The following is a 17,590-nucleotide window of genomic DNA, read 5'->3' on the forward strand; positions in this document are numbered from 1 at the left end:
CTCCCTCGTTATCAATGTTTCTGAGACTCTCTAGGATGGAGAACCAGTTTTTGTTTCCTGTAGTCTATCACAGAAGGATACTTAGAAAATCACTATGTAGGAATTACTTCGAGGAAGAGCTTTTTAAAAATTAGATTCTATAGCTACTAAAATCACTACAAGCTTCTTCCCTTTGACATGACTTAGCATGTCACCTAGCAGTGCTAGGTTGGGTCCTGTGCTGCCACCCTCCACAGAGGTAGGGTGATGACATTGGTTCTCCCACATCCCCACGGCCACAGAAAACACGATCACAGATGCAGAGTGCGAGGCACACTGTGGGCCACTTGGCCGATTATCATCCCATCATGTATCCATCAGTACGCTAGTGAGGAGAAACCGAGGGCTGGCATTCGAGTAGCAAAGAGTCAGATGTATGCATGCTGCTGTGTCCAGAACTCACTCTAGACCGATGAAACCGTGGGATCGCTTGTGCTGTTCCCCATGTGTGTTCTGAATTCAAGCTCCGCGAGGCGTTTTTATAGCCTATGAATACCTGCATTTGTTTCACGCAGAAATCAAGAGGTCGTTATAGAGATTTCCTTCGAGACATCTCCCAAGTCCTCGGCCCTTCAGTGGCTCACTCCCGAGCAGACTTCAGGAAAGCAGCATCCATACCTCTTCAGTCAGTGCCAGGTAAGAGGATGCTCAGAGACTTCCGGGAATTTCCCAGCACCTGCAGGTCTTGTGGAGAAACACACTCCTTTGTTTCACTTTTCATAAAACGACTCATATTCTTCTTGATGTCTTGCTATCAATACCGCTCCTTTTTTTAAAGTCAGATATCTTTAATTTGGAAACAACCTACCAAAATTGAAGTACTTAGGGCTTATACTTAGCTTCCCAAACACCTAGAGTGCATCCTGTGGGGACTCAGTGAATGCGAGGAGAATTCAGTAAACAAGCGTCGTGTGTGTGTGTGTGTGTGTGTGTGTGTGTGTGTGTGTGTGTGTGTGTGTGTCGGTTGCAGAAAGGCTACCGGTGAAAAAGAGGACCCTGAGAGACCGAGTTCCTGTTTGTGAAATGTGTTAAGTATATAGTTTCAAAATGGCATGGTTTCCAACCCCTTTACTCTCCATTTTAAAGCTAGAGATAAAATAGGCTGCAGTTAGAGATGGTCTGTTACAAGGACAAAGGCAAAACTTTTCTGAAGAAGAAAGTCCTACTTGTATTAATAATCAAGTCACCTATGATTAAAGAAAGCCCCTCATTAGACATTTATTCTGTTTCCGGGCATCAGGTCATACACTCTGAGTGTTTAGCTATCTTAGCACCCCTGTGTGGTAGCTGTGTGTTAAACTCAGATGCACTTTTTTTTTTTTTAAAGATTTATTCATTTATTATATATAAGTACACTGTTGCTGTCTTCAGACACACCAGAAGAGGGCATCAGATCTCTTTACAGATGGTTGTGAGCCACCATGTGGTTGCTGGGAATTGAACTCAGGACCTCTGGAAAAGCAGTCAGTGCTCTTAACCACTGAGTCATCTCTCCAGCCCCAGATGCACTTTTAAATGTGTAAAGTGTCTAAGCATGACTTACCCACAGTTACTTTGTGTGACACTGCTTGGAATGGTCGTTTTAATCTAAGAAAATTATTTGGAAGAGGGCTGGGGCTGTAGCTAACCCGAAGCCTTGGGAGGGGTCCGCAGCACCCCACGAGCTGGCTGTGGCGGTGTATGCGTGTGTTCGCAGCGCTTGGTAAGTGTGTAGAAGCAGAGGGATAGGAAGTACAGGGCTGGGGTTGGGGATTTAGCTCAGTGGTAGAGCGCTTGCCTAGGAAGCGCAAGGTCCTGGGTTCGGTCCCCAGCTCCAAAAAAAAGAACCAAAAAAAAAAAGGAAGTACAGGGCTGCCGGGCAGTGATGGCACATGGGAGGCAGAGACAGGCTGATCTCTGTGAGTTCAAGGCCAGCCTAGTCCACAGAGTGACTTCCAAGACAACCAGGGTTGCATAGAGAAACCCTGTCTTAACCTCCTCTCTCCCCAAATCACAAGGTATCCTTGGTTACATAGCTAACTGGAGGACAGCATGGGATACATGTGACCTTGTCTCAAAAAAAAAAAAAAAAAAAAAAAAGACAAACACTCCGACACCCCAGAACAACAGTAACAAAATCCACAGAGAATGACTTGAAAAGAGCAAAAAGTTTTAGACAGGAATATACAAGCTGTGTATACGGTATGGTTTCATAATAGCTGGCTTTGAATCAGTATTTCTCATAGACTTGCGTAGGAGGTAAAGTTAATAAGTATCTAATGCGTGTAAATCCAAAGAATGTCAGTTTTAAATATGCCATTCCCGGGTTTTCACTGGCAGTGGTGTCTAAAGTACAGGAGACGGATTAAGAATCCGTTGCAGTTGCCTGGGAACATGCAGACGGGACTTTGACGGATGGTTTCAGCTGTTGTGCACAGATATTTCTTTCCCCAAGTTTGACTAGCCCAGTGAAAGTTGTTTAGAAACACTGTAGCATTGCCACCTGTCCACAGCCTGGTGAGAAAACCCAGGCAGCGTGTTCCAGGATCCTGCCTCAGGAGAAAGAACCGGTTAGTTCTTTTGGTTGTACTTTGTCCCAATATTATATATATTTTAAAAGACGTATCCATTTTTATTGTATGTTTATGGCTGTTTTGCCCGCATATATGTCTGTGCACCACATATGTACAGTGCCCAAGAAAGCCAGAAGAGAGTGCTGGATCTATAGTTACAGTGCTGTATATAGTTAATAGTTATAGTGCTGTAACTATAGTTACAGGCAGCTGTTAAAGGGCATGTAGGTGTTGAGAACTGAACAACCCCCCCCCCGCCCCCTCCCGTACTCCCTCCCTCTGCAAGAGTAGCAAGTGTGGTATTTTTGATGGAGGTGGAGTGAGGCCAAGCAGGGAGTGTTAATAGTGGCGACTGTAGTTTCAAAACAGGGTTCTGTGTTCCCCTCCCTGCCTGTCCTCGAACTCAGATCCCCCCAGCCTCTTCTTCTGGAGTGTGGGATTAAAGGATATGCCACCATGCCTGGATAGCCATGGCATTTTCAGTGTGTTTTAGTAGAGTCTGAGGGGGTTTTTCAAGTTTTTATTTTATTGTTAAAACCAGCACATAATGTATTATGGTAGATATCACGACATTTTTTGTTTTAAACGAAACATATTTAGGAGCACCTAGGGATTTTCAGGAAGTCCAGGATTTTTAACAGCTTCAGTGAAGGGTGTTAGGCACAGCGCAGTGTCCTGACAAAGCCTGGCTTCTTTGCGTAGTAACAGTAGATCAGACACAGGCAGTTTAGAAAATTGCAGGGTGGATGTCCATTCTTGGTCAGAGCATGTTTCCAACAGACTGACTTGGATGCAGAGGGAGCTTCTGGAGCGTGTAAAAAGAGCCTGTCTAGATGGTCCCGAGCAAACGCGTGCTCTCTCCGTTTCCTTGTTTTTATTGTCTGAGTCAGCCGGCTGCAGACTGACATGTCAAGACAATAACTTTTCTCAAGTTGCTTTCTTGAGAACTCTGGCATCCTGTTAGATGTCAGCTAGAGACAGTGGGTTTCATGTTAAAATGAGGGTGAGGAAGCCCAAGGCTTCGGTTGCAGGTCTTTTAGAGCCTCCGGGAGGCTGATGTTCCTAGGGACATACTAAGACAGTGTGATAAGTTTGCAAGTTTGTTTCATAATAGCCCGTTTTCCCTCCGGGCTTCTATGAGTTCCTCTATGGATGTGACTGGTAACAGTGCTGAACAGTTTATGTCACGATTCAATGGAATTGTGAGGGTTCACAAGAGATAAAGAATGTGTGTGTGTGTGTGTGTGTGTGTGTGTGTGTGTGTGTGTGTGTGGGCACGCATGTACACATGTGGGGTGTTGTTTGCATGTGTATGGAAGCCAGAGATTGACACCAGGTGTCTTCTCCAGTCTCCTAATTTATGTTTTGATACAAGGTATCTCATTGAACCTGGAACTCACCAACTAGACTAGACTAAGCCAGTGAGGTCCAGTGGTCCTCCTGCCTCCACCTCTCCAGCACCAGGATTACAGGAGTATGCTTCAGGACCAGGGTTTACAAAAACAAACATTAACCAAACCAAACCAAAAAAAAACAAAACAAAACAGAACAAAACAAACCTGTGGGTGCAGGGGCCAAACGCAGGTCCTCATGCTTGCCTGACAAGCCATTTATTCAGTGAGCCGGCTTCTCAACCCTGATATCTGAGTATCTTAAACCCATAGATCTATTTTTGCTGCTCTAAAAGATCCCGCGAGATTTGAAAACTATATTACTCTTTAGATAGAAGATACATAAAATTGGTGCTCTGACTTTAATTATTTCTATGTAACTTGGTTTGTGAGAAAAGGGAATAACTGTTTCTTACCTTTCTCTGTTTTAGGCCATCCACTGCAGGGCAATCCTCCCTTGCCAAGACACTCCTTCTGTGAAGTTAACCTACACCGCAGAGGTAAGCATTACGAGTTATAGCCGAATTAAATAAGAAAATGTGTAATGATAAAGGGAGACAATTCAAATTTTAGAGGTAGAAATATTGTACTCGGTACGTTCTCACTGAGATCCATTTTGGATCTCTAATAAAAAGGTAGCTTTAAACATTATAATTATGAAAAGGGCAAATCATCCTATTCTCATCTCAAAGGAGAAGTTAAAATTCTAGATCTAAAGATTTCGAATTTAAGACCATTTTTCCCCCAAAAGTACATTCTGCAGCCATGACACCTGTGTGCGGAGGTCCCAGGCAGCATCTGTTAGACTTGTCTGTACGTTGTGTCCAGTTCCTCTGTCACTGGTACTGCTGACCCCTTTGGTGAGGGTTGGATTATAATTAACGAACACCCTTCCAGAGGCTGGGTCTCCTTAGACCAAGCACATAAAAGGAGGACCAATGTTTATTTTTTTTTAAAGATTCATTTATTTATTAGATATAAGTACACTGTATCTGTCTTCAGACACACCAGAAGAGGGTATCAGATGTCATTACAGATGGTTGTGAGCCACCATGTGGTTGCTGGGATTTGAACTCAAGACCTCTAGAAGAGCAGTTAGTGCTCTTAACCACTGAGCCATCTCTCCAGCCCCAGGACCAGTATTTATTGATGGGAGTGACTTCCTACCCCGGTCTCTCTGTAGCCCAGACATACTTTGTTAGTGTTATAGAAAATTATGCTTGCAGGCACGGACTTTCTGAGTTCAGGACTCTTCTCTACCACTGAACTGTATGACCATTGCAAGTCTGAATGACCTCACAGCTGAGATGGCCACGAACCATCCCTAACCATGCTGTTAGTGTCTGAGGGCCACTGCTGTCCCGTGAACATCTTGTTACCTAAACAAGGAGAGGATGAAGCTGACCCCTGCTGGCTAACTCTGGCTTCAGAGCTCTGTTCTCCGTCTCCATTATAGCTGGGAGGCTTGATCTGTGCAAGAACAGGAGGTCAAACCTGTGTGTGCTTGCTACGTCACGAACACTCCTGGTTCTCAGGATTCTGAAGCTAAGAGACACACATCCATGACCTTCTGTTTTATGATTTCCAGAAAAAGGGATTTCATGGTTTCCAGCCAGAGTTGTAGTTACTCCTCCTCAGAAAATACTGTTCGTACCTCCAAGTTCTAAGTGTAAAATGGCCAAAGCTATATTCTCTGGCCCGCTATGAGTATATCATCCTTTGAGTTTGTTTGGGGGCATGGAGGGGACAGTTGTGGAGTGAACAGTTGGTGGTTGGGAGTTTTACTTGTGGTGCTTCCGGTCTGCTCATTTTTATTATTCCTTGCAGAAAGTCTGTGACATTTTACCCATATTTGGTGAGAAAACTGAGGCTCCGGGAGGTTATACACATACCCACTGAGTTAGTGTTCTAATGTAGCTTCTCTCCAAATCCTGCTCTTAGTACTCCTGGATGAATGGAAAGATCTATCACATTCATGATTTAAACGGTTTTTCATGTTGCTGATTCTCTTTACAAAACTCACATGCATGTGCATTTTGAGTCCAGAGTCTGTTTATCGTATCAATAGTCAAGAAGTGGTGAAAAAAAATCATTCACATTTTTAGTTTAAGATCCATAGACCCCTGCTTTATAATTAGAAGGGATTGTTTTTCTTTCGACCAGGTATCTGTCCCCAAAGAACTGGTGGCTCTCATGAGTGCCATCCGTGATGGAGAAGCCCCTGACCCAGAAGACCCCAGCAGGAAGATATACAGATTTAACCAGAGGGTAAGAGCAGATTGGCGTCTAGGTTCTGTCTCAGTCGTGAAAACGACCTAGCCAAGGGAGTCTGGGAACACAGTGAACTTTTTTTTTTTTTTTTTTTTTTTTTTTTTTTTTTTTTTTTTTGGTTGTTTTGAGACAGGTTTTCTCTGTGGCCCTGGATTTCCTGGAACTCCCTCTGTAGACCAGGCTGGCCTCCAACTCACAGAGCTCTGCTTCCCAAGTGCTTGGACTGAGTGCTGGGATTAAAGGAGTGTGCCACTAGTGCCCAGCCTGGCTTCCTGTTTTAAGCACTCATTCTCTCACTGGCTCTACACATCAGTGTGCGCTGTGGCCGGCCAGACTCTGTAGATGGGAGAGTTGCCAGAAAAGGACAGTATGACTACTGCCCTGTAAGTTAAAAATCTGACACAGCTGGGACTTCACTGAATGTGTATCTTTGACGTTCAGGGAACAGAATGGGCCTGTCTGTGTTTACCTACGTTCGAGATATGTTTTCTTCTTCTTTTTTTTTTTTTTTTTTCCGGAGCTGGGGACCGAACCCAGGGCCTTGCGCTTGCTAGGCAAGCGCTCTACCACTGAGCTAAATCCCCAACCGAGATATGTTTTCTTAATTGTCTTCCCAGTGGACAATGTTACTTCCTCTTGGCACCTACGATAGCATAGCTTTGGCATCTCCTTATTGCTTGTTTAAAATAGAAAGGAATTTAGGGGGAAAATGTTTTAAAAAGTTGGTGGGGAGAAATATAAGGGAATATAATATAAGTCTAAAATATAAGGGAAAAAAATATAAGGTCCAAAGTATAAGGGAAAGGCATCTGTGTACTTAGCTGTTACTTTTTGAGAAATTCTTAGTGTACCGTTTAAATTTGTTCAATCCTGGGTTTTGCCTGTCAGTAGCCTTCCCTTCCGTGGAATAAGAGGGAAATGGGTGTTTCGAAGTGTTTCCGTATCGTGCGTTTGAACTATTTGAGAACGACTGGAAGATAGTTCATAGCAATGCTTGGAGATTTAAAGAATCGCATACTTTTCTATCTGAACTGTCCGGCTAACCCCATTTCTGTGCACTGATGCAGAGCCTTCTGTCTGTGTTTGTCTCCTCCAGGTTCCCATACCGTGCTACCTGATTGCTTTAGTCGTTGGCGCTTTAGAAAGCAGGTGAGTTTTGCACAAATTTTGAGGTTTATAAAAAGATGAGACCGTAGGCAAGTAAAACCGCAGGCAGGGTTGATAGGTAGAACGTGGTGTACTGCCCAAGATGTTGGGCTGACGGCTCTAGAGAGATTCAAATAGTTATAAATCGCAGACAGCAAATTAATCCTGGTTAAAAAAGTCTCTACCACTGTGCCTTAAGTTTTCCTAATGTGAAGTGAGCACGCTCTTAGGTTTAGGCTGAAAGCTTAAACAGGTCATGTCTCACCTTCTCCATTTCCTTCTCCTAGAAACTATAATCTGCCACTCCAGCCTCATAGTTAGCCTCATGAGATAAGAAATGTAAAGCCCAACTAAAAAACAAAAACAAAATTAAAAAATTTGGGGGTTGGGGATTTGGCTCAGTGGTAGAGCGCTTGCCTAGCAAGTGCAAGGTCCTGGTTCGGTCCCCAGCTCCAAAAAAAAAAAAAAAAAAAGAAAGAAAGAAAGAAATGTAAAGCCCTCAGAATCCTAGAAATAATACAGAAATAGGGTATTTTGTTTAAAGTTTTACCAATAGCTAAAGTGTTCTTCCGTTTGGCTGGTTATTTTGTCTTGTAGCCAGAGTCTCGTTGTATAGCTCTGGCTGGCCTGGAACCCACTATGTAGACCAGGCTGGCTTTGAACTCACAGAGATCTACCTGCCTCTGCCTCCCACGTGCTGTGATGAAAGGTGTGTGTCACCACACCCAGTTTCTTTTATCTTTTTTCTTTTTTTCAGGAACTGGGGACCTAACCCAGGGCCTTGCGCTTGCTAGGCAAGTGCTCTGCTACTGAGCTAAATCCCCAACCCCCACACCCAGTTTCTTAGTTCAATTATTTATCCAGGTGTGAATGTATATGTGTAGCAGGTGCACTTATGTGTGTTGGGCATAGTACATTTGCACACTTGGTAACCACTGTTCTGTTTATATGCCTACAATCTACGTTGGTTACTTCATAGAAATAGAATCACACAGCACGAACCTCTTGCTGACCACTCTAGTTCATTGAGCATAGTATACACGAAGCTTAGCTGCGTTAAATTGCATGACAAGACTTCTTGCTTTTTTTCACTGATTTATTACGTGCATGTCCAGAGTAACCAAGTGTGTGACTATCCCTACCCTGGGATTATCTTGTTCAATCCCTGCCTGGGTTTCTGCATTGTGAGACTGAGAGAGGAGCCTGTATTCCCAGAAGTCTTAGCACACAGCCAGGAGCTAACCTTCAGGGACACTTCATGCCTCTGTTTTCCTTTAACCTGGACCTCGCCTCCTTCGAAAGTTACTGCTGTGTGTTGAACAGCAGCTTAGCTACCTCAAGCTATTTGGCCTCCTCCCTCCCCGACAGTGCATGGCCAGTCCCGTCTTACTTCACAAGGGTTTGTTATTATAAGATGTCAAGGTTCTTCTTAGATCCTTTCTTCTGAAGAAGCCTTTTCACTTTGCAGGCAAATTGGCCCAAGAACTCTGGTGTGGTCTGAGAAAGAGCAGGTGGAGAAGTCTGCTTATGAATTCTCTGAGGTTGGTCATGCGTACCCTTCCTAATGACTATGAGATGGTAGATTTGGGTTTGTGGGCAGTGTGGTAGCCGTGAGCACTGCCCCGTGCGTTGCGGCCGCTACTTCCTGCCTATCACTTCAATAAAGACTTTTAACTTGCAACCTTCGCTGAAAGTCGTTTTGCACTTTTGAGAAAGGACTGTTAGGACCGATAAGAGGAGATGTGCACTCATTCATTGTTTGTTTGTTTGTTTTCCCAGACTGAATCCATGCTTAAAATTGCAGAAGATCTGGGGGGACCCTATGTTTGGGGACAGTACGACCTGTTGGTCCTGCCCCCATCCTTCCCGTACGGAGGCATGGAGAATCCTTGTCTCACATTCGTAACCCCTACTCTATTGGTAAGAAAGAGTTCTTTAGAAATGGAGCTCTCAAAAATAAGTCTGTACGAAGGGCTGGGGCGAGGCTCAGTAGATAAAGCGCTTGCTGCATTATTAATGAGGACTTGAGTTTGACTTCTGGGAACCCAAGGGAAAAGCCTGGGTGTGATTGTATGGACCAGTCCTGGACTAGGAGGTGGAGGCAGGCAGGTCCTGGACCATAGCCTTCTTTCTTGGCCCAGGCCAATGAGAGATACTGTCTGAAAATACAAGGAGGGCAGCTTGTGAATACTGTAAGCTAAGGTTGTTCTCTGGCTTCCACACATTTCACACATGGAAACACACATATGCACACACACACAGATGGGAAGAATTTTGGATGCCTAGCAATATTTTTAATATATTTTTGTTCGTATAGCCTTTGTCTCTAATTTTATTACTAGTTGTGGTTATCAAAACTTCACTTTTTCAAAGGAGAACGATTTGGCCATTGGGGAAAGGGAATTCTATATTCAGAGTATTATGAAATGTTGACTGCAGCCCTGCCATGCGACATAATTTGGATGAATTATCTATCTAGATAAAGGATCCACACCATTTATACTTGGCAGTCAGGTAGTAGGCAAACAAAACCTTAGTGCCCAGCGTCTGAGATTGGCCTACTGCATATTGCTTTTTAGACCGAGTAAGCGTCTTTGAATTCTACTTAGAATCCAGCAAGGACTTAATTAGCACCTAAGTAGATTGGACTATGCCATAGAACACACTGGACGGTATAAACTTTTCTTTAATATATTGTGAATGAAAAGAAAGGAGAGAGCCGGAAGTTGTTCTTTACGTCCTCATGTAGACCAGAGCTCAGACCTAGTGACATCCTCCTCAGTGCTGCCTGCCTGTTACTCCAGCCTCAGAAAGCAGAGATGAGATTTCCCAGAGCAAGCTGCCTGGCGAGACTTGCCGTAATGCAGAACTCTGGGTTTTATTGAGAGACCTTGCCTCAAGGTGGACTATCCTTGGGCTTCCACTGCACATGTACCCATAGATGTACACACACACACACACACACACACACACACACACACACACACACACACACACAGTGAGAAGGGATATATTGGATGGGAGTAGGGAAGTGGTCTCTGGAGTTAGAGAGAAGCCTATTAGCCTAGTAGGTGTTAAAAAGCTTTCTGTGATTAGGGAAGGAACAAACACTCTTTTTTGCTTTCCAATCCCTGTCTCCTGAACCTGTTGAGGTACCAGAGTAGACATACAGTGGTCCTTCAGGCCAGTCTGAGAGGTAAGGCGGGTGCTGTCAGCCGCAGCCTGTCATCTGATGATGGACGTCCTAAGATGTTTTCTTCTTTTGCAGGCAGGTGACAAGTCACTCTCTAATGTAAGTGAGACTTCCCTGTTACCGTCTTAACCCCTAGAAGCTGTCAAAATGCCCACTGTATTGCTAAGAAGATATTATTGTGAAGGAAAACTGGGCTCATCCTCTTGCTACTTCAGCAATTAGATTTAAAAGATTAAAGAAAATTTGGGTAGATATATATGATACATAATCACAAGACAAATACTGTAATTTCCTATATAAAGCATTTTAATGGGCTTACATGTTCATTTAATTTAATATTTTCTATGCTTTTTTTTTTTCTGGGTGGTAGTTGTTTCTAATCCATTAGCGTGTTCTATACATTTTAGTCTTTGATTACATTGCATGTTCCTCCCAAAATAATTTTCGAATATGTTTTTAAAAACATTGAGTCACATGAAGTTAAAAGAAAGTATTTAAGTAAGGACTTGCCTTTTAGGATGAGGTACTCCGTCTGATCACCAATCCCTTCACACTGTCCCCTTCAGGTTATTGCACACGAAATATCGCATAGCTGGACAGGGAACCTAGTGACTAACAAGACTTGGGATCACTTCTGGTATGATGGGCTTTTATTGGTTGCTCTTGAGGATTCCCCACCCCTACCCTCACCCCTCACTCCCCCCCCCCATCCCCTGTGCACAGGCAAGCAAGCCACTGCTGTTTCCTCTACATCTCATTTCTCTCTCCTGCGGTCACTATGATACACAGAGTTTCAAAATTGCATTAAATCCTGCAGCACCTGTCACAGCAGTTGATACAGTCCAGGTGTGCAGTCTATTCCTGCTGCTAACTTTCCGACATTGCTTCATTGTTACACAGACTTGTCAAAAGCGAAATTGCCACTTCCTCTTCTCTGCTGCCACCTGCTGGGCTGGGCTTGCTATGGTCTTTGTTGACTGCCAGGGCCTGTCTAGGCATCAGGGACTGGGATGTAGATGCTGTGCTATAGATGAGGGTTCTCTCCTCCCTGGGAAAACAAAAAAGAAAATATCCCCTTGGCTAAGATGCTGTGTCCTTTCTGCTGGGACAGTTCCCATTTTTCCGTTCTCTTTCAGGTTAAACGAAGGACATACCGTCTATTTAGAGCGCCACATTTGTGGGCGGTTGTTTGGGGAAAAATTCAGACATTTCCACGCTTTAGGAGGATGGGGAGAGCTACAGAACACGGTAAGCAGGGTGGGCTTTTAGAGGAGTCACCCAGCCTTGTTGAGTTACCACCAAACTGGGTTAATAAAGTATCTTTTTAGCAACAAGGTAGCCATTTTTACAGGTGTAGAGAATGCAGCAGGTACCATGTAATTGTCTCTTGGCACATGCCCTGCATAACCCTGTTCCAAACTGGGAGCCAAGAAACACAAGTTCTCTGCCCCTCACATTGGATTCTGAGACAGGAGTCTCTGTGTAACAGCCCTGGCTGTCCCGGAATTCACTTTGTAGACCAGGCTGGCATCAAATTCAGAGATCTGCCATGCCAGCCTCTGCCTCCCAAGTGCTGCGATTGAAGGTGTGTCTCACCCTTCCCTGGCCCTAATACTTGTGAATTTCCAAGTGCACTCCCCCCAAACTCTCAACGTGTAGCTCAGACATTCAACCATTTTTCTAGTCCTTTTGTCAAAGCGAAGCCGGTTCTTAGCAAGGAATATCCGAGACATAATTTGCCACTCATGTAGTTAGACTCCAGGAGGGATGGAAACATATTGTTCGCAGTCTGTAAGTCGAAGGTTTAGCCTGCTGTGTCCCTGAGTGAAGTGGATCCTCCCTAGTGCTGACTGGAGCAGTAGAAGTCCTCTTCCTACATGGGTGAGCGCTCATCTTCCTTCATTGGTTTGCAGATAAAGACTTTCGGGGAGTCCCATCCCTTCACCAAGCTCGTGGTCGATCTGAAGGACGTAGACCCCGATGTGGCCTACTCCTCCATTCCCTACGAGAAGGGCTTCGCCTTGCTCTTCTACCTGGAACAACTTCTTGGGGGACCGGGTAAGTAGCTGTCCTTGTCCGGCTGTTGGTTTTTGATTGGTTGGTTGGCTGGTCGTTGTTTGTGTGTCTTGGAGGGCGACGGGAAGAGCAGAGATGGGTTGTAAAGTATTTCTTGTCTTTTTGTACAACCAATTGTTTCTGCTGGAGACGTCTGTATTGCTACCTGATGCCGCCTTCATCCACAAAACCTCACACAACCCCTTAATCTATGTAATGCGGCTTGACTTTTTTTTTTTAAATACCATTATACTTATGGAATTAGGGTAATAGCATATATCCATAGAAAAACTTCCTGTACTCCAGAAGGTTATGAGTGACAAACAAGAGAGAGCCCTCCTACCCCTCGACAGCTCCCGGGGTCACCTCATTAACACTTCAATACGAGTGGCCCCAGATCTTCTTATTCTAGGGATAGATGAACAGTCAGTCTCTCTCTGTCTCTCTCTCTGTCTCTCTGTCTCTCTGTCTCTCTATCTCTGTCTCTCTGTCTCTCTATCTCTGTCTCTCTCTGTCTCTGTCTCTCTCTGTCTGTCTGTCTCTCTCTCGCACACACACACACACACACACACACACACACACACACACACACACACACCCGGAATAATTCTAATAACAAAATAAGGGATCCTATAGACACTCTCTTACCCGTGGGTTCACTTTCTCCACTGAAGTTCCCAACGGTCGGTTGCTGCAATTCTCTTTTCTTCAAGTTTTCATGGATGTGACATCATGGCTTTCTCCTTACCATGGGTCTTAGCCACCTCAGCATAGGGTTTCCCCCTTGCTTTTTTACTGCATGGCTTCACTTTGGAATATCTAAATTGCCAGCACTGTCCTCGTCTTGCATCCCGTGGCCTTCAGTAAATAAAAGAAATACTCCTGGAACACAAGCCTTGTGTATCTCAGTGGGGCTCTGAGAGCCCGAGTGGCTTAGTAGAGTATTTGGAGAGAGACCAGTCATGCTGCTTTTTATCACAGTGTGTCCTCATGATTCTGCTTCATTACTAGTTATCGCTGTTAACCACTTCCCGTGCCACAAACGCGAATTAAAGTTTCCCATAGCTCTGTCCCTATGGAACACAGTAGGACTGTAGGGTTTGATACTGTGTGCCCCTTAGGCAAGAGAGTTTGACTGTCTTGGGTATTCGTTTGTTCTGCATCTGTATTTTTACATTCTTAAGCTCAATATTTTGTAGTCAGTGCGCAGGACTGTCTCTCACACAGATGTGCTGAGTTTATGCGATGTTATACCGGTGGTCTGGGAGGGGTCCCCGTTTCGATCGACTTTGAAGGCACCTGCCCTTCCATTCCATTGGTCGGATCTCACTGCCCCTCCTTCCCATCAATGAGGGTCATTGCTTTAGAACTTCCTCTGAATCTTGATTGTGTCCTCCTGGCTGGAAGGAGGTTTTTCCTCTTTCCTCTGTCAACAGAGACTTCAAGGCTCATCTTGAGACCTGCCTCCTATCTTGAACATTCTTTCACAGTCCAAAGCTCGCCTTGGTCCTTTGAGTGTTCTCTGTTGCCCGTGGTTACCACCAGAGCAATGTCAACTGCAAAAAGAGGTCAAAGAATTGCCTTCCTGCGAGTTGATTTCTTTTTCTTTCTTTTAACTTTTGTTACTCCTAGAGGTGTTTCTAGGATTCCTAAAGGCTTATGTGGAGAAGTTTTCCTACCAGAGCGTAACCACTGATGACTGGAAGAGTTTCCTGTATGCTCACTTTAAAGATAAGGTCAGCTTTAAATTCTTTCTATTTTTCACGCTCCGTATAGCTCTATAAACTACTCGTTAGGCCCTGTGTATTTCTTAATCATAAGTATTGGCTCAGAATTTGCCACCCTGTTTGTATGTTAATTAGCTAGATTTAATCATTCCGTTTACCTATGTCAAAATGTCATGTTGTATTTCAGAAACAGACATAATGATGATCCGTTGCCTAATACGAACTTTCAAAAGTAATGGGATTCAGACATTACTGCGATGTGACAGAGTAGAATAAATTGTATCTGATCACTCAACCTTTGTTGTGGGTGGCTCATCTGCCTGTTTGTTACAACCTCAGGACAAGTCTTTCTAGCCGTCAGGAACTGGGTGTGCTTCCTGTTCACAGGTGGATCTTCTCAATCAAGTTGATTGGAATGCCTGGCTCTATGCTCCTGGCCTGCCTCCTGTCAAACCCAAGTGGGTACTCACTTGCTAACCTGCCTCCTTTCCTTCTTCCTGTCTATTTTGTCTCTCGTTTGTGGTTTAGTTTTTGTTTCCCCTTGCTGTCCAGAACTGGCTCTGGAGACCAGGCTAGCCTCAAACTCACAGAGATCTGCCTTCCTCCACATCCCAAGTATTGGGATTTCAAGCCTGTGTCACCACTGCACAGAGAGTATTCGGCCTCTTGTTATTGCTACACGGCATGCTAACCCGCAGATGTGTTGGGCTGCATGTGCAGCGATCTCAGGACAGGTTGCCTGAGGCCTGCAGGTTGGACACACCTAACCTTAGCCCTTTCGGTTTATCTGGAAAGATCGTGTGCTTTTCTTAAACCGTTACCAGTCAGCAGAGTACACAGAGGCTTAGATTTCTTAGATTTCCATAGTTTACAAACAGATCTGTTGAACTGATTGCAATTACTACTGAATGTCTCTGCCCGAGGATGGTGAGAGACTCAGGGAGAGTGAGATATTTTGTCCTTTTGAAGGTCTTGTGAAGGTTAGTTATGATGGCTGCCTGTCACCCCAGACCTCAGGAGGAGACGGGAGGATCATGAGCTCAGGGCTCATGTAGCAAGACCTGTTCTAAAATACACATTTAGAACAGTAAGAAAAAAATTAGCATTTTCTGTTATAGTATATATACTAATATTTTATCTATCCTTAAGTTATTATCCCTATTTCTACAAGTAGTTAATTTAGTGTTAGCTGACCAGAGTGCCTTGCCCAAAATTGCACGACTCATAAATTGTAAGCCTTACAACCCTGGAGCCTTAGCTACCTGTCTTTCTAATTAAGCACCTTCTGGAGTCAGGGAGCCAGCTGCACCCTAGGCTTCAGCTGTCCTGTGGGGATGCTGACTGCAACGTGCTCCAGCTCTTGGCTGCCCTTCCTCTGGGTCACGGAAGGTCCTTACCAGCTACTCCCCCACTACACAGCCCAGTTTGATAGAGGTGCAGAGTGAGCATCACAAGTCGAGGTAGAAATAAGGATGTCACGGTCATGCGTGTTTGACACGCCTCCCGAGAGCCCAGGCTGAGAAGGGAGCGCTCAGAAAAGATGTGCTAACTCCCACCTCCTTACAGGCTTCTCCACATTTGTGTGCATTCAAATGTCTCCTCTCCTTTTCCTGCCCCCCGTACCCCCCCCCCATGCTCACTGTCACCTTGGCACACAGGAAGACTGCCGTGGCCTCTGAACTGTGCACCTGGATGCTTTCTGGTCTCCTTCTGTACCAGTCTGTATGGAGAGCCCAAGTGAACAGTTAAAAGTGCAGTATGACTCAGGAGGCAGAGGCAAGCAGATAATCTGTGAGTTGAAGGCCAGCTTGGTCTACATGATGGGTTCCAGGACAGCCAAGGCTACATCATAAAGAGGCTTTGTCTCAAAAATAGATGATGGATGGATGGATGGATGGATGGATGGATGGATAGATGGATAGATGGATGTTAGATGGGTAGATAGATGCATGGATAGATGGATAGATAGGTAATAGAGACACAGACAGACAGACAGACAAGCAATAACAAACACCTACAACTGTGACAATCTGTCATCTTGTTAGCCATCCTCTCTAGTGCTCGTCTGGTCTGGAACTGAAGCCAAATCCTTCCTTTCATGAGGACCACATAGCTCCTGACATCCCGCCCCCTTCTTCAGTCAGCCTGGTAGCCCAGGGTCCCTCACTCTCTGCCCTCATTCAAGCCTAGTACCCAGACACACACTTCCTTCTCCGTGGATAATTACAATCTCAGCTTGGGAACCACTTCCTCATGGTGGCGCCTCTTAACCTCTCTGCCCAGGTCAGACCTTGCGTCTGAGAGTTTCTTGGTGCAGCTTTCCCTTTCCTCATGCGACTGAGCACTTCTCCTTTGCGTCACTGCACCCATGTGAATGCAAGGCACAAGTCCGGGTTGCACATTACTTTTCCTAGGGACTTTTTGTGGATAGGACTCACTTCCTCTCCCTGAGCTAACTTAGTGCACTTAGTCCATTCAACCGTACTGAGAAGGAAGTTTCCGAACCCTAAGAAAGACACCAACCAAACCTTTCCTACTGTCTCGTGTTTAAGAGCTCAGTGCTGGGCAGCCCAGCTGCTGTGTAGGCATAAAGTGGCTGCTTGGGCCTGGTGTTACTCAGCTGCTGCCCTCGCTGGACAAAATCCCCAACGTGATTTGAGGAGAGCTGGTTTGGCTCTGTTTCTGTCTGTGGTCGCATTTCTCTGAGCCTGCAATGAAGTAGAACATAGAGAAAGTGGTGCAGGGGCAGACTGACAGACAGATAGGCAGACAGAGACCCGCTTCCAATTAGGCCTCCCCTCCTAACAGTCCATTCATTTGTGGATGAAGTTATTATTGTTATGATCCAGTCACTCCTAAACAGCTCTCCAGCCAAAGACAGAGCCCCTCAACATGCTGGGCTTTGGAGGACGCTTCAGATTCGAACACAAGATCACTTAGGGTGTGCTTACTGCCAGGGTCCCAGTGCATGAGTTACTGTTATTTACTGCTGAACCTGTCTCGAAGGGACTTGTGAACGGGCTCCCTGTCCGTTCCTTAGAAAAAGAGCAGAAGAATAATAGAAAACTATTAGATCCCTACCAGCGGTAGGTGGGCCTCTGGTCGCTGATGAGCATGTCAGAGCTAATAGGCTTGAGGTTTAGACAGAAGGCCAGAATTGCAAGAATTTGGTTTACACCACACATTCGGGCTGGGAGCACACGTAGTGACACAGCT

General features: G+C 45.0%; 1 protein-coding gene and 1 long non-coding RNA gene across 3 annotated transcripts in view; one reads left to right on the top strand and one right to left on the bottom strand.

Moving 5' to 3' along the window:
* Lta4h (leukotriene A4 hydrolase) overlaps window positions 1-17,590 on the top strand; it is a 31,797-nt gene that overhangs the window by 7,173 nt on the left and 7,034 nt on the right. For both annotated transcript variants that reach the window (XM_063263200.1, NM_001030031.2), the window contains exons 3-14: window positions 555-675; window positions 4,414-4,482; window positions 6,146-6,250; window positions 7,350-7,402; window positions 8,868-8,940; window positions 9,179-9,319; window positions 10,668-10,691; window positions 11,159-11,229; window positions 11,729-11,840; window positions 12,506-12,650; window positions 14,280-14,383; window positions 14,762-14,832. In XM_063263200.1, the coding sequence (XP_063119270.1) occupies window positions 555-675; window positions 4,414-4,482; window positions 6,146-6,250; window positions 7,350-7,402; window positions 8,868-8,940; window positions 9,179-9,319; window positions 10,668-10,691; window positions 11,159-11,229; window positions 11,729-11,840; window positions 12,506-12,650; window positions 14,280-14,383; window positions 14,762-14,832 (1,089 nt within the window). The remainder of the gene's footprint in view (window positions 1-554; window positions 676-4,413; window positions 4,483-6,145; window positions 6,251-7,349; window positions 7,403-8,867; window positions 8,941-9,178; window positions 9,320-10,667; window positions 10,692-11,158; window positions 11,230-11,728; window positions 11,841-12,505; window positions 12,651-14,279; window positions 14,384-14,761; window positions 14,833-17,590) is intronic.
* On the bottom strand, window positions 11,228-14,311 carry LOC134479661 (uncharacterized). The gene is made up of 2 exons (XR_010053241.1): window positions 13,296-14,311; window positions 11,228-11,640 (listed from the first exon to the last, which is right to left on the bottom strand). It is a non-coding gene; the product is annotated as an uncharacterized LOC134479661 (long non-coding RNA).

This window comes from Rattus norvegicus, chromosome 7 (genome assembly GCF_036323735.1).
Source record: "Rattus norvegicus strain BN/NHsdMcwi chromosome 7, GRCr8, whole genome shotgun sequence".
Taxonomy (NCBI): Eukaryota; Metazoa; Chordata; class Mammalia; order Rodentia; family Muridae; genus Rattus; species Rattus norvegicus.